Genomic DNA, 17452 nt, shown 5'->3' on the forward strand with positions numbered 1-17452 from the left:
TTGCAATCAAAGGTCCTGCCGACAATTACAAAGTGTAAGTAAAGTCTATGTTATTGATGGCTAGCAAAAGTTTTTACTTGATTTAATGAAGAATCAACAAGCCCTCAATATATTTAAGCCAAAATTTTAGATTCCTGTATTAGCTAAAATATTCTGTAACCTAGAAGATCAAATAATATAAAACTTCACACTCTTCATAAGTTTATGTCTTTGCAAATTTTTCAGTTAAGTCTTCAGCATAGGAATATTCGAGGCCAAAATTTCACTTAAGTCTAACCACCTTCTTTTTCTCTCAATTAGTCTCTATAGTCCCATCTCACAGCTACCACTTCTTCATTCTATGAAGCACAACAGCCTCATCTGGTTGTCTTTAGCTTTTAATGAACTTTTCACTCTAGGAATCTACCACCTGATCCCCACCTCCTTACTAAAGCAGCTGGTTGGTTGTACATTTGGATAGCTCAGCTGGTAGAGCAGGAAACTACAGAGGTAATAAAGCAACTGGTTGTTAGCTGTGGAAAACATGCATAGAACTTACACATTTTTAAGTTCTTAATTACCTCTTCTTTCATCTAATTATTTGTTTTCGTATTCTCCAATGTTTGTTCAGATTCTCTTTTTTTTTCTCTCACACATACAGATAAATAGCTATGCTGCATGGTGGTAAAATTCAATACTTAAATTATTACAGATGACTGACATTTTTACAATTCTATCATAATGAAAACTTAGTCCTTTTCATAAAAATGAATTATTTCACATGTAAAGTTGGAAGTAATAATTTTATTACCAAAAGAAGAAAAAAGGTTGTTATACTTCTTGCTTAGACTCATACTGTATTTCAGCTTTAAGTAAAACAAACAAAAAAATCTATAGAACAAAATATATGCTCTGAGGTCAATACCTGGCCTTGGTTTTAATATTGTTGCTTCTTCAAAATGTTTAAAATATAAAATACTCCCAGTTCATCTTTGGCACACATTAAGTTGTTACTTTCACAAATTGAGACTAATACAGTCTCCTGGTTTTATATTTTAAATAAAGGAAAACAACAGAAACCAAATAAGGCTAATTGATATTCCTTATACCATTTCTTGGTACTGAGCACTGAGAGATAGTCAAGTCTCCAAAACGACAAAAAGATTAAAACTTCCAAGAGAATTCACTAACTGATGCCCTGAATTAAATTTAGATTTCTGTTAAATCATACTTGGACAGTTTATAATCATGACCTTAATGTTATTTTCCCTCAGAAAATCCCTTTCCATTTTCTGCAAGAACCTCTACAATGGTCATATGCATCCTAACTGACTCTCCTCCTTGAGCAAAATCTTAACTCATGCCTTAATCACACTTCCTATTTTGGCTAACAAATTTCCCTTTTATGGACTCCATTCAGGAGACATTAGAACACTGAGACTCCACAGCACCAATGAAACAGGAAGTGGGAAAGTCTTGCTCACCATCCCTTTACTGGCTTCTAGGCATCTCTGTAAGCATCCTTCCAAACCAACTGTGACTTTTAGTGACAGCCAAGTCCTCCACATTGCCTCTTTCCTATTATTCATACTGTTAGGCTTTTCATGTGTTCAATCCCCTTGTCTTAGACTCCTCCTGTCTCTTTCTCATTTTGTGTCCCTTCTTCTCAGAATTTTACATTCAAAATTATCACCTTGGTCTTTGCCAGGAGCAGCACTGTTAAGTTTTCAGGAACAGCTCAAACAAAACATAACAAGAATAGATTGCTCATTAACTTCACATTTTTACATTCATTTGCATCTCCTGAATTTTCCCCTTTGGAAACCTCAGATGAATGTCAAAGCAATTACATCCAAGGTAGCAATGTCTTGATCTGGAGTTAGTTTTTGTTCAATTAGTAGAACAAAGTTCTCAGCATCATTTCCTGTAGAAAATGTATTTCATTTGTCTGTGTTTAAAAGAAAAGAAAGAAGAAAGTTGAAGCCTGCCAGCCGTTCAAACAAAACACGAAGAACTTCCACTTTATACTGGCAAAACAGCTGAGAGTTTGCCCATCTGTACAATCCATTTGCACCTTCCCAAATTCCTCTGGGAAGCTATTGAATAGACAGCAATCCAAAAAACAAGGAAGTGTTGGGAGACCAAACAAGACTAAAAGTTAGGTTTTAAAAGTCTCATTCTCATCTTTTAAATAACTTGTCTCACTGTCACTACGGGTTGGAATTATTGCTGGGCTCCTTCTTCCAAAAGTATCAATCTATCTACTGTTTCCTGCATAATGAGTTTACAAATGATGTCAAAACTTACATTCCCATTCTTGGCTATTCCCAATCTACTTATTCCACCCACTTTTTCAAGATCAAGCTAAAGCTTACTTCCATCTTTCCCCATATCTCCTGGCCAAACTTAATGTGAACCACACTTGACTCCTTAAATACCTACCATCTTGTATTGTTTTCTTTCCAGTAAAGTTTCTAAACCTAAAGATAGAAAATTTTTAATAATTTCTTATATCTCCCATAGTACCTAACTTTATCAGGCACTTAGTTCATGCCAATAAATGCTTTAAGTCACAAGAAATCAGATGGAAGTGACTTTAATGATCATCTAGCCCAAACCTTTCTTCTATACCTTACTTATAAGAATTATTCTTGACAATCAGAATGCCACCATTTATTTTTTTAGAACAATGGTTCCTAACCCTTGGGTTAGGAATCCCCGGGGGGGGGGGGGAAACTCATATAGATTTTTAACATAATTCTTCATGAAGGATTTACAGGATCCCCTGAATCCTATTAATGAAGTCCACATTTAAGAATATACTATCATCAACAATAAAAATAGGTGCCTGTGTGCCAAGCACTATTCCTAATGCTTCACTTAGGGTGGTATATGGCTAGATCACATTTGCCAGCACTCCTTGCAATTAAATGAAACAAGATGATTAAGTTCCCCCCAGCAGAATATGAAAGGAAGTGACAGGCAGAACTTCTGGGCAGTGGCCCTTAAGAGAGATAATCCTCCTCCATACTCTTCATCTCCCATTGCTGCAACCAGGACTTCTTAGCCACCAGCGTTGCCAACTCAGAGGAGGACAATACTCTGGGGCATGACGGAAAAACAAGGTAGAAAGAGCCTTGGTCCGTAAATGACTCTAAGGAGTAAAGTCACCAACCTCGAGAACACCCTCCCTGGATTGCTAGTTGAGAAAGGAAATAAACTTCCATCTTGTTTGAACCATTGTTTGGGGCAGATTATTTACTACAGAAGCTTAGACTTCCCTAATTAATACACACAGATCACCAGTTAATCCCCTCAGCAATGCTATAAAATTGTTACAATTATTATCCTGATATTTGAGCTCAAGAAACTGAGGTACTTTGCAGCAACATGGATGCTCCTGGAGAATGTCATTCTAAGTGAAGTAAGCCAGAAAGAGAAAGAAAAATACCATATGAGATCGCTCATATGTGGAATCTAAAAAACAAAAACAAAAACAAACAAACAAACAAAAACAAAGCGTAAATAAAGGACAGAAATAGACTCACAGAGAATACAGACTTGTGGTTACCAGGGGGGTGGAGGGTGGGAAGGGATAGACTGGGATTTCAAAATTTTAGAATAGACTACACTGTATAGCACAGGGAAATATACACAAAATGTTATGATAACTCACAGAGAAAAAAATGTGACAATGAGTGTGTATATGTCCATGAATAACTGAAAAATTGTGCTGAACACTGGAATTTGACACAACATTGTAAAATGATTATAAATCAATAAAAAAATGTTAAAAAAAAAAAAAAAAAGAAACTGAGGTACTGAGAACTTAAGAAACGTGCCTGACACACAACTAGAAGCCAGATTCAAGCCAAGAAGCCTGGCTCCAGGGTCCATGCACATTAGAAACTCTGCCAAATATCTCAAAAGAAACAGTTATTCTTATGTGTTAAATCACTCTGTATCAGATTAACTTTTTATACCATTCCAACTCCAGCAGTTTAATGACAACTGCCAAGAGTGAGCGTCCCAATTCAAAAATGGCACAACAACTTTAAATTCCAGCCAATAAAACTAAACTCAGCAAAGGAACTCCTCCTAAACCAAGATCAGAAATACCATCACATCATACCAAAGATTCTAGTGGAGGGTGGGGAGGCAGTATCATCAGTAAGAGTTAGGCTTATACAAGCAAAAGAAAAGTCCAAAAATTCAGTCTCTTCTCAACTTCTCTCATTTTGTCACTCAACACTTAATATTTACTTTTACCCAATACAGAAATCTTGATTTCCAAAGAAGAAATATTTGTGGAAAATATGATAGATATATATGAAAAGACTAGAAGTACCAAATAATGGAGAGGAAAAAAAGACTGATAAAACCACATGGAGTTTTGGAGGCAGGAGGCTAGGCAAAGTTGAACAAATGAAGGACCAAGGTTTGAGACTCAAGACCATCAGGATCTAAATAAGTAGCTCCCAGTTCCAAAGCATGGCAGACACATATAATGACACTAAAATGCTCAGAAAGAAGGAACTAATCTCATTTCAACTATTTGGTACCCTCTTATGTTCCAGACACTCAGAACAATATACAGATCTTACCCTCAAGGAACTTCCTGCCTATCTAGTAGGGGAGATGCACATACAAATACGTACATATAAAATGACACACAACTAGCATTTACTTACTGTGTAGTAGACACTGTTCTAAGCTTATTACACACCACATGTATTAACTAACTTAATCCCATGAGGTTGGCCTAGTAAAATCCCATCTATGCAGATGAGGCACAGAAAGGTTTAAGTAATATGTCTTGGGACACACAATCAGTAAGTGGACAAATTGGATTAGAAACCCAGGCAGCAGATAAGAGACCTTATAACCTTGTTAAAAGGTTTGAACTTTACCCTATTTAATGGTGGTCCCCAAGTTGGGCAGGTGTATCAAAATATATACCACCTACCAGGCCCCTCAGGGTGGGGGAATAGGGCACCCTCACTCTTGACGGTGACTGCCTTTGTAAGCCTCTTTTACTATTGGGAGGGTGCCCTATTCAGTAGATGTTGAGGTAAACAAAAATGGAGAACTGCTACTATACAGGTGATGAGGAGTCTCTGGGCTCATGGGCAGATGACTCTAAAAACAATACTCGCAAGGAAGGAAAAGCAGCTATGAGCTATGAGTCCAGTCACACTCGTTGGGAAGGTCCTAGTCTATTTCTCTTATATTTCATGCTACCTAAACAGGTAGCACATTTACATTCATGTCCTTTAAGTGTAGGTAATAGTTTTCTGCTACAAATTCAGTTACCTCTTGGCAGAATAATTAACAGTATTTAATACACCACACTGGACAACCACAGCCTCTGCCCCTTCACTGCTTTCAAAATAATTATATTTACAAGGGTATTTTTCCCCATTTGCATTTCCCACACATAGTTTTTGGAAATCAAGAATACTCTTTACTTGGGGGGAGGGTATAGCTCAAGTGGTAGAGCACATGCTTAGCATGCACGAGGTCATGGGTTCAATCTCCAGTACCTCGTCCAAATAAACCTAACAACCTCCCCCTCATAAAACAAACAAAAAGGAATACTCTTTACCACAATTTACTTGGCCCCCTTATTCCCCTTTGAAACAGCCATCCTGATTTATAACACTATAAAGTTTTGCCTATGCTGAACCACAGGGCAGCAGAAAAGATTTCATCTCTTACTTCACAAAGAAGGAAAACAAGTCTGAGAGAAAGAAAAGAACTTGCCCAGGGTAAACGAGCCAGTGAGTACAGAACTGTGACTTGAACCAGGTTCTCTGTCACCAAGCCTAGTGACAAAGGCTTACAACTAGTGGCAAACAGGATGCCTTTAGGTGGTTCACAAACATTTTTTAATAGTTATGCACGTAAGAAATATAGTCACCATACCTCATCCACAGTTTCACAGCTATTATTGCTTAGGGTGATGTGTTTATTATTTTTTTTAAATGGGTTGAATTTAGTAAATAATAATAATACCAATCCAAGGGGGGGAAGGTATAGCTTAGTGGTAGAGTGCGTGCCTAGCATGTGTGAGGTCCTGGGCTCAATCCCCAGTACCACCACTAAAAAAATAAATAAGTAAACCTAATCACCTCCCCCCACTCCTGAGAAACAAACAAAAAAAATTAAACAATAAATAAAACTAGTAAAGTGAAATTAAAATTTAAAAAATATATTAAGATACCAATCCAACACATGTATAGAAAACAGAGAAGAGGTATGCAAGTGACTCAAGTTTGGGAAACAATGAACCACACCCCTCTCCTTCTAACTGAAGAGTTAAATTAATAGCAGGGCATTAAGCATTGATCTGTTCCTCTCTAATTCATGCACTTCATTTCTTTTTCTTATCTTATTGTATTGGCTAGACCTCCAGTACAATGCTGAAGAGAAACCATTCCTCTGGTATCCGTATCTGACTCAATTTAATGATACTTCTAAAGTTTCACCATTAAGTAACATTTCTTAAGTTTTTAGTAGATACACTATTTTTGAATTTATGAAAATTCCTTCCTGTTCCTGGCTCCAGTGAAATTATTTGAACAACTGATCTCTGACCCACCCTTCTCCCTTCTTCATGCTACCTTCCATGCCTCTTCCTTTCTCTTATTTCAGGTTCCTTCCTACATTCTCTGCATCTCAAAGTCCTCTATCTGTCACTCGAAGTAATTGAGATTGAAGATATTCTGGAGGTTCTATACCTGTCTGCTGTTTCAGTTCCCTGAACCAAAATGTTTCTAAAACTGATAACTGAAAGAAAAGCCTAAAACATTGTTTCCAACACTTGCAGATCATTTATTTCTTATTTTCATGTCTCAGACACACCCTTCAATGTCTTCTGTTCTTTGAAAACTCAGGAAAAAAAGAACAAAATTGTTCTGGAATTCTGTTCTTTCCAATTCAGAGCCTAGTTCTGAATAAGCCTGCTTAAGTAAATGACTAAGAAAGGAAATCTCAAGGATTTTAAGGAAGTTTTGAGGAAGCCAGCTGGATCCAGGTGTTCATAACTTCTACTCTCTCCTTTGCTCACATGAAAATTTTTAAATAAAAAAGATAAGGGTTAGGGATAGTACTTGTCAGCAAACATGGCAGTTCCAAGATATAAAAACTGAAGAGACCAGAAAGGAAAATCAACCCTTTTAAAGCCACGCAAGTTAGGAATTCTTTTCCCTCGTCAGTTTTTCTTTCAAAACAAAGGGCACACACACTCTTCCCACAGGCAGCAACACGAAGGGAGCAGCCAAAATGTTGCATCATACAAAACACTCCGCGCTTGAGAAACAAGAAAACCAGATGGTGGTAAGGTATCTAAGACAGGAAAATCCAAGGTGGGAATCTCGGTCTTTTCTGGAGGCCCTGGAAGTTCTGCTCTTTTTATAAATACTTATCTGATGGAACCGAACATTAAAGTTACAGTTTCCTAACAGCCGGGAGTGAAATGCTCTTTCCGAGACCGTTCAAAGAAGTTGTTCATCAACTGAAGACTGGCTCGAGGCTTCGCCTCCCGGGCCGGGGGTGGGCTCGGAGAGCGGAGGAGTGGGGTACGGTGGGGTCGGGGTTCGGGCGCCCGGGCGGTGGTGGTGGGAGGCGGGTGACAGGACTCACCCCCGCCCTGGTCCTGGCGGCTCGTGGCCTCCGGGGCCTGGGCGGGGTGGGCAGCCGGTCCCACCCAGACGCGGGACGACCGTATGGCGTCCGCGGAGCCCGCGCGGCTGGAGGCGGTGCCCTCGCCCCGCATTGCTGGCTTTCTGGGGTCCTGGTCCCACCCCGACCCCCTCGACCGGCCTCGGTGGCGGGAAGGCGCGGGTGGGCCCAGGACAATGGGCCGGGGGCGCGGGAGCTGCGCTTCCCTCCCTCCCGGGTGCGGGGCGCCGCGCGGGGGCGCTGCGGGGGCGCCGGGGCTGACGAGCGCCCAGGGACGCCGCCCCCTGCGGCCCGACGGGCGCCCGGGGCTCCGCAGGGCCCGACGGCGGCGAGCGCTCACCTTGACGAAAAGCTCGATGATGGGCTCTTTGTCCTCCTCCTTCAACCCGTTCAGCGGCATTGACAGCGCCATGGCCAGCTCGGCGGGGCTCCGCGGACGGCGGCAGCGGCAGCAGCTGCTCCTGCTCTGGGGTTGTTCTGGCTGCGGACTCCCGCCTCGCTGCGCCTCCCAGGACGGTCCCGGAGACTAACTCGCCTCAGCCTGACACCTCAGAATCTGCTTCTCAGCACCGCCCCACGCCCCGCGCGCGACTCTGAGGCGGCAGCAGCCCTAACCGCTTCAAGTCGCGGGGCGGGGCTCTAGGGGCGGGGCTTCGTATTGGGGCGGGACCAAGGCCCGGCGTCTCCGGACTCTCCAGAGGAAAGGGCGTGGCCTCGGGCGGGTGAGGTGGAAGGACCGCTCCGGCGCCCGGAGGCAGCTAAGGTGGCTTGACCTAGGCTCGGGGCGTGGCCTTTGTTGGGACCCGACGAAGCCCAGGCTCCAGCAGGCGATGGGCGGGACCCCCCAGCCACGCCTCCCGTGGGGGCAGGAGGAAGGGAAACTCCCCCGGGGGCCAGCGCCTGACACCGCCTCCCGCCGAAGCGCGGGCGCGTCCTCCCAGCTGCCGCTGGCGCCAGGCCAGGTGACCTCAGCCTTAGGCCGGCCGGGGGAGGCAAGAAGGCGCCTCCTGCCCTCTCCCCAGCTGCAGCCCCGAGGACTCATCGCCCTTTCCCGCAGCGGTCGCCTCCCCATCTCCCTCTTGTTAGACGGAGCTCTCTTTTCCCTTTTCGGAAAGTTTTCATCCCCTTAGAAACACCTTTTTTTCCCTCTCGTCTGACTTCGTTTTTCCCTTTGACTCTTCCCGGCAGTTCTGTCTTGGGAGCCAGCGTATTAACAAATATTTGTGAAAGCCTAGTGTGCTCCAGGCAGCCAGTGATAAACAGCACGGACGGGATCCCTCTCCTCCAAGAGCCTGCAGTCTTGAACTGCAGCCCCAGTGCCTGAGGGCTAAGAAGGATTCCCAAGCCGTTGTGCATGCGGTTCCCCTTTCCTGGAGTGATTTCTTTCCCCGTTCATCTGGTAAACTTGAGTGTGCCTCAGAACCACCTGCTACACCCAGACATGCTTTACCCAATTCTCTGATTCTCCTCCTGTCAGGTAGGGAGAAATTCACATTTTAACAAGCACCAGGACATTTTTGCTGTACGTGGTCCTCAAACTGAAAATCTGTGCTGGGTTTTAAGCCCCTGAGGACAGAGGCTGGGATACTTTGCGCGAAGCAGTAGGTAAGCACGTGGTCTGGATTTGCCCCTGTTGGATGCCTGGGGCAAATATCACCCCCTGGCAACAGTTACTTGTTCCCTCTTCTGACTTTTGGTAGTACATGACTCAGCTACTCCTCCTCACTTCCCAGGTTAAGGTGAATGCTGAGTCCGGAGAGGGCCAGACATGGATTCGTCTCTCCACATCCTCAGTACATAGCACATTACAGAATGTTCGGACAAATTGAATGTATGCATGAAAATACAGTGAAACCAGCAGCTTCTTCCTCTCCCAGCCATAGCAAGTTGCTCAAATATTCTTGGAAGGACTCTGTTTTTAAAAAAAAAAAAAAAAAAAAAAGCATGCCCCAGAGGCTAGGAGCACATGCTCTGGAGTCAGAGTAAGTCCTGAAACTCCAAGATCCTGAAACCCTTAAGCCTCAGTTTCATTTTCGAGTTGGAGGTGGGGCTGTTACTGGTCCTAGCCTTACCACTCATCCTGCTCAGTGATGGCTTTTATCATTGCATTGGGCCTTGTGCTGTGCCTTCCACCCCTGGAGACTAGGATGGCATCATATTCAGCTCTTCCCAAGACCAGCTTGTTTGGTGAAGAGAAGTAAACTCCAAGAGGCTGTCCCCCAGGTAGGGACTTGAACCAAAACCAAACTGAAGTGTCTGGCTGGACTCTGAACTAAACCTAGTGTTAGTTTTTCACAGAATTGGGAAATGGAACCAAAGTTCCCTTCCAGCCTTTCACTGCCTGAAAAGGAAACAAAATAGTGATCCAACTTAAAACAGATCCAAGTCTAAAATGATCAAATGGAACCTCAAAGATGGCCCCAAACTGGCCCTGAGGCAAAAGACTATTTCAAGGCAGTCTTGTTTTCAGAGGTTTACAAATTCAGTTTAAATCAGTGAATATTACCTGTGGTGAGTGACTGTTGACAGTTCTATCCTGGCCTCACAGCACAAGAATTTAGACATGACCAATGCCTGGAAGGATGAGCAGACCAGGGTGTTTTAGGTCTTATTGACTCAAATCTTAACTGAGAGGAAACCAGAGACATTCTCGTCCACAGAGCCTTGAGGTGGTGGTGATCGCCAAGGCTCAGATCCAGAGTCTGTGCTTAGAAACCTGATCACAGTTACTCATATCTATGTTTCCCAGTTTCCACCCCCCATGCGGCTCCCATGGTTGGGCAGAGCCAGTCTAGGGAGGGAGAGAGAGAGAGAAAAGCAGGATGTTTATGTGAGGAAGGGTCCATAGCTTATGGCATCCAAGTCTCATGTTCCAGCTTTGAAATGCTTGCATATTTTGCATTCTATATTCGTGTTTGTTTTCATAACACACACACACAAATCTTGAAGACTGATGGAGATATGTTCTTCCTCCTCCACCCCCACCCTCTTCTGACCTCATCTCTTACTTCTCTCCCCTTTGCTCTCCACCCTAGCCACACCTGCCTCCTTGCTATTCCTTGAATGTGCCAAATGCACGCTTGCCTCAGGGTCTTTGCACTTGCTCGTCTCTGTCTGTGGAATATTCTTCCCCTAGAATTCCTGCAGTTCCCATTCCCTTGCCTCCTTCAGGTTTTCACTCAAATCCCACCTTCTCCGAGAATTCTCCCCCAATACCTTCCTTACTCAACATTGCAAGCAGTTGGAGCCCATTCTATCCACTTTTTTTTTTCACTCTGTTACACTTACCACCCTCTGACATCTATTTTATTTCTTTATTTGCATATTGTCTGTCTCCCCAAACTGGAACGCAAACTCCATGAGGACAGAGATTTTTGCTTGATTTTGTTTATGGCTAATGCTCCCAGCTCATAGAACAGCTCATGGTACACAGTAAAAACTCACAGAATGGGTGAATGCGCTGTGTTTAAGCTATGGTTTCCTGTACCCATGACATCCCCTTTGGAGGGTCTTGCTCGCCCTGTCTGAGAAGTCAGGTGTTTTGTGTTTGTTTATGATTGCCACTTCACAAGAAATCAAGTTTTGCAAAGGACAAAATGGCACCTCCAGAAAGCCTCCCCTGATGATGCACTTCTGTCCTCTCACTCGTAATTCTGTGCTGCTGCTGGCTGACTGCCTCAGCCCTGCTTTCTGCAACTTAGGCAGGAGAATGAAGTTCTCTGTACGTGGACGCTGGGCCAGACTCCCTGAGTTCCAGTTCTGCCGCTGTCATTTACTAGCTCAGAATAACTTATTTAACCTCACTATGTTACCCTTTCTCCTCTGTAAAATGGCCCTAAAAATAGTACCTAAAAATAGTTATGATCGTTAATAAGTAATAGGATCATTGATAAGTAAATCCACGTTAAATGCTTGGAATTGTGCCTGGCACGTGGTGGGTGCTCTACAAAGACTAGCTGTTGGCATGAACCCATTTGTCCATAATCTCAACCATTGAGCTCCCACGCTACATGCCAGACACCTAGCTGGGTGTTTCTATATCCAATCACATTTACTTCTTGTGGTGTTTCAGATGAATAGTTTTCAATGTCCCTTTTAACAAGGAAACTGGGAATGGAGGAGATAAACACAAGTCATTTAACTGGGAAGGTGGCGGAGCTGAGCTTCAAATCCACAACTGTCTCTCCACTACACTGTACACTAAGTGGGTGTGGGAAAAGGTAAGCTCCTACCCATCCTTCCAGACCCAACTCAAATATCCCCCTACTCAAAGGAGCTTCCTTGTGTCAATGCTTCGTTGGCCTGGAGTCTGCCTCACCCATCAGAGAGGTCAGGTGGTTTTGCGGTTACCAATCTGAGCTTCCTAGCCAACTGCCTGATTTCGAATCCCAGTTGGGCAAGTTTGTTAACTCAAGCAAGTTTCCTCATTACTACAGTCAACTATAATAGAACCTAACTCATGAAGTCACTATAAGGATTAGATGAGATCATCCACGTAAAGCATTTAAGAAGTATTTAATAAATGTTAGCTGTTATTGCTATTTATAACAATGTCTTCTTCCTTGGTATACCGTGAGATTCTTGGAGCCTGAGGAACCTTGTCATATCCTTCTTTATTTGAGCAAATTGTTTAATTTCCCAGCTGTGATCCTCTCTAGACCTCAATTTCCTCTTATAAAATGATGATAATTACAATACCTACCTCATGGGGTTGTTATGGGGATTAGGCAGGTAAATAAATGTAAAGCATTTAGCGCACTGCCTGGCATATATTAAGTGCTCAATAAACATTACAGGCATACCTTGGAGATATTGTGGGTTCACTTCCATACCACCGAAATAAAGCAAATACCTCAATAAAGCAAGTCACACAAATTTTTTGTTTTCCCAGTGCATATGAAGGTTATGTTTCCACTATACTGTAGTCTATTAAGTGTGCAATAACATTATGCCTGAAAAAACAATGTACATACCTTAATTTTAAAATAATGCTATTGGTGCACAAGACCTGGGTTTCAAATACTGGTTCTTTATTAGCTAAGTGACAATAAGCAATACAGCAAGTTAGTCTCTAAGCCTCAGTTTCTTCATCTATAAGACAGAGATGATGATAATAATGCTAATTTCACAGGGTAATTGTAATGATTAGATGAGATAATACATGTAAAGTACTTAGCAGAGTACTTGGCACATTATGGATATAAGGTATATTTTTTTTAAATAAAAATAATGCTGTTGGGGAAATGGTGCCAACAGACTTGCTCAACACAGGGTTGCCAAAAACCTTCAATCAGTAAAAAATTCAATATCTGCAAAGCACAATAAAGTGAAGTACAATAAATCAGATATGAATGTAGTTACTATTTGTGCTCTTCTATGCCTAACTCGGTGCCTGGAACATAAGATAATAATAATCTTGATAAGATTGAGTGAAAGAATAAATAAAACAAATTCCAAACATTGCCTTTTAGCTTCTCATCTCCTAAGTTTCGTATCATTGTTTCTTTCAGTGTGCCTATAATGGGTGCTTAATTCATTTTTATTGATGTCAGTCCACCCAGTTATGAAAAATCCCAATGCAGCTTTGAGCATCTAATCTAGCCCCATGATAAGAATTAGGTCCTAGAAAATCCTGCTAAGTGTGACTTAGCCATAATTTTGGCTAAAGTGTAACCTGCGAGCTGTGTCCACAGAAGCACCAGCTTTCCAGCCTCGCTGTAGCTATGGGCTCCCCTGGAGGAAGCAAAGTCACTTAACAAACACAGGAGCTGGAGACACATTTCAGCTTTTCTGGGCTCTAGGAAGAGTTCCCATGAGTGGGTCTGAGGACTGAGGTGTTCAGAGAAATCAAGCGGTTTGCCTAGGGTCACACAGCTGGTAAGTGGCAGAGCCAATAATCAAACCCTGATCTCTTTGTCCTTGTTGTCCAGGCTCTGGCCAGCCATCTGTTCATAATGCCGGCCTCAAAGAGTTCTTATGAGCATTAAAAAAAGATGGTATGTAAATTTTGGGCACCGTATAGGCATCCAAAAATTGTCAGCTTCTGCACAAACCCCTCTCCAACTCCTTTTCTCTTTGTTTCACCGTCATTGTAAGATTAAAAGCTTTTGCATAACAGGCCTTGGTTTAGTTCACATTCCAACTCTGCCACTCACTAGCTTAGACAAATCATTTCACCTTACCAAACCTCAGTTTCTTCTGTCAAATATGGGAATAATGTCTATAACAGAGGCTTATGTTGAGTCAGAGAGAAAAGGGGAAGTTTACACAGATGTGAGAGGTCATCATTCACATCAAAAAAAGTTTATTAACTCAGCATGCATGAGTACAGGATCTCCTGGGCTGATTGTTTTCAGCATTAGTTCCCAAGAAAAATAACCAGAAAACAGTTACCAACAATAAGCGATCTAATGAAAGTGATGATAAAAAGTTAATTTTTTTTTTTTAGAAAGCAGTGCCTTTGTATATTCAAAGCCCCACCAGCTGAAACTGTAATCGAAGAAAATGTCTCATTTATTAAAAGCATCCCGAAATATAAAAATATCTGGGAAATAGGAAAATATTTCAATAATATGTGAAATCCCATTTGAAAAAAGTATCAATGCTTTTGAGAAACATGTATGTGAGACAATATACATATTCACAAAAAAACTTTGAAAATGCTTGGATAAATGGAGAAACATATCTTGAATAGAGAGATTTAAAATCATCGTGATATTAGGTATTCCTATATTAACTTAAAATGTAGTGTGATCCTTGACTATCATCTTTGTATGCCTGTATGTCACATGCACATATCTGTAATCATCTTTTCATAACTATATGTCACAGATGCATTTTTCTCTGGAAGGATACACAAAAAATTGGACACAAGTGTTTACCTCCAGAGAGGAAAACTGGGTCACTGAGGACAGAGGTATACATTTGTTTACTAGATACTGTCTTTTTCATAAGTAAAAAATTTTTTTCCTTTGTGTATGTATTACCCATCCAAAACTTGGCTTAAAAAGAGGGAAAAAAACAGTTGAAAGAGCATTCTGAGTGCAATTAAGCCTAAACTTGTGGACAGTCACCTGTCCAGTTCTGCAGTAGGGAGCTATGTGACCGGGGGCAGGGCTCACCCTCCCCACCTTCTTGGTTTTCTGCCCCATCATACAGCTGGGTGGGAGCAGAACTAAGAACCCATGTCTCCTCGCTTTGCATCTGCCTCCTTCCCACCGCATCCAGCTGCTTGAGGACGGTGACCGGCCTCTGTGCCTGGTGCATGTGCACGACCACACACACACACTCACACACAGAGTAGTGAAACCATTTGGGTGAAAAGCAGATCTGCTCCCCTGGGAGCAGAAACCCTACCCTCAGCCCCCTTCTGCCCTGCTCGCTTGGAGACTGTCTCATCTTGGGAAAGTTACAGGTTTCATTTTGTCACTTGGAAGCTGCTGCAGCCAGGAAGGGAACCCGAGTTGACTTGGAGCCAGAGCCTTAATTGGATTGGATGGATCCCTGTGGTGGCAATTAGCTTCTTGCCGCAGCTTGGCCGAGGGGAAAGAATGCCTCCCCCACCCCAGTCCCCACTCACGTACACCTAGCCCAGATCCTCAATGGCCTACCACCCAAGTAAGGTACCCAGTTATGTTTCCAATTATTCCTATTCTTCCTTCCATGAACAGCTTTTCACTGTGTCCAGACACTAGCATATAATGTGAGTATTGTGAGTAGTCTCATTCGGTCTCTTTATTTACTCATGCCATAAATGTTTATTGAGGGCCTCCTGTGTGCCAGGCACTCTTCCAGGCCCAGGACAGACTTCTTGGCTTTCACCAAGATTACATTCTATCTCGGAAGACAGATAATTAACCAATATCCAGGCCAATATGCCTATGTCAGGAGGTAAGAAGAGTTATGAAGAAGAATAAAGCAGAAGGAAGGGATGGAGAGAGATGTTGTGGGTAGGCAGTAGGAATGACCTCTTTGATAAGATGACATTTAAGTAAATATCTGAAGGCAGTGAGGGCTGTATCTGGACAAACAGTCCTCTAGGCTGGGAGAACAGCCAGTGCAAAGGCACTGAGGCAAGAATTTCCCAGGTGTGCTGAGGAACACTAAATAGATAAGAAACAAAAGGTCTGGCAGTTTGGTGACTTGTTTGCTGAGACCTCCTGCCAATTCAGTGGCTCTTGTTCACTTCTTTGCCTAATGCACACTGAAGAGTAGCAGAGGGCTTAGAAAAACTTTTTTAAGCTGAATAACAAAAATCATCCCATGATGATAAATAACCTATCCCCAAAAGAAAAAGATGATATCCATGCTATACTACCTATAAAGGCAAGAGAATTTTATATATTAATAATAATAATATTATATTAATATACAGAAAATATATTTTATAATATATGCTTATATATGTATATAAAACCACTAATCATTAAAAGAAAGAACTAATGTTCATTGGCCAAATACTGTGCTTGTAACATTGTACATTGAGCTTCCATATTGAAGGGAACTAAGGCTCAGGGAAGATACGTGACTTAAGGTCACACAGCCAGGGTTTAAACTTAGGTCCAGTTGTATGCTTGCCACCCTCTCTAGATCATAAGCATTGTGAGGGCAGGTCCATGTCTATCTTCTTTACCTTTATATGACCAGCACAGAGCACAGGGCCTGGCCCAAAGTTGATGCTCAAAAAATGTTGACTAAACAATCGAAGGTCTCTATCTTCAAAGCCAGTTCTAATTCTAATACAGCACTTTGCTTCCCTATAAAATATGATCCACCCAATCACTGGAATATTCTGCATCTGTTAAAAATTATTCAAATAAAACATAGTTCATCTGTATAATGGAATAATACACAGTCACTTAAAATGATGTTGAAGGTTGCTGAGAATGGAGCTGCTGATAGGGGTAGGAACTAGTGGAGTTAGCCACCAGGATGATGGCATTCTGTGCATGGTGGCCCCAGTTCAGTGCCACTCACCACTCCCTTGGCCCACATCCCCACTCCTAGCTCCACTCCAGCTCCAACTTCCTAGCCAAGCCTGATTTAACAGCCTAGAGGCTCAGAAATAATAATAATAATGACCACCATCATCACTATTATTAGAAGTGCATTGAGCACTTATTATGTGCCTGACTGAACACACTGCATGCAGTCTTAGTCAATACCTACATCCAAGTCAAGTATTATTGCATGCCATTTTGCAGAGAAGGAAACTGAGGCTTAGAGAAATTCAATCACTTGCCCAACTCAAATAGCCGATAAGTAAGAGGCAGAGCTGGGATTTGAACCCAAGTCTATTCTGATTCCAGACAGTGCACTGTATGTCACTGCCCTCTCCCGTCACCCTGTGGGCCGTGCCCTGTGTTCAGCAGTCTTCCCCTAGATGCCTGCTCTGCCCTTTGCCCCTTGACCTAAGACGATGGATATGACTTCAACCTAGAGAATGAGCTCTCACCATCAGAGCTGGTGGCCCTGACTCAGAGGAAATGCCTGTTTCCTACTCCCTAAAGGTGCAGGGACAGCCAGCTGTTGCCCCAGGAGAATGCCAGGGGTGGGCCATCCACCTCCCGGCTGCTTCCCTCAGACATCAGACCAAAAGCTGACAATCCTTTCCAGCCATAAAGTTTGATTTGAATAGAACATTTCTTCTCCATCCTTGGGCATTCACAGTTCATTTATTTGGTACTCTGAAGCCCGAACAATCAGTTCTTTAGATCACAGCTAGGTAGAAGAGGGGGCGTTAAACTATTTGAAATTCAAGCAGGCAACTGTATTTTTTCAAAGCTGAGAA

The 17452-nt window shown here is 42.6% G+C and overlaps 1 protein-coding gene across 1 annotated transcript in view; it reads right to left on the reverse strand.

The window, feature by feature from the left end:
* The window catches only part of CLIC4 (chloride intracellular channel 4), a 65447-nt gene extending 57022 nt beyond the window's left edge, over window positions 1-8425 (reverse strand). The window contains exon 1 of the mRNA XM_074377152.1: window positions 8003-8425. Within this exon, the coding sequence (XP_074233253.1) occupies window positions 8003-8074 (72 nt within the window). The 5' untranslated portion in view covers window positions 8075-8425. The remainder of the gene's footprint in view (window positions 1-8002) is intronic.
* Between the last annotated feature and the right edge of the window lie 9027 nt (window positions 8426-17452).

This window comes from Camelus bactrianus, chromosome 13 (assembly GCF_048773025.1).
Source record: "Camelus bactrianus isolate YW-2024 breed Bactrian camel chromosome 13, ASM4877302v1, whole genome shotgun sequence".
Classification (NCBI taxonomy): Eukaryota; Metazoa; Chordata; class Mammalia; order Artiodactyla; family Camelidae; genus Camelus; species Camelus bactrianus.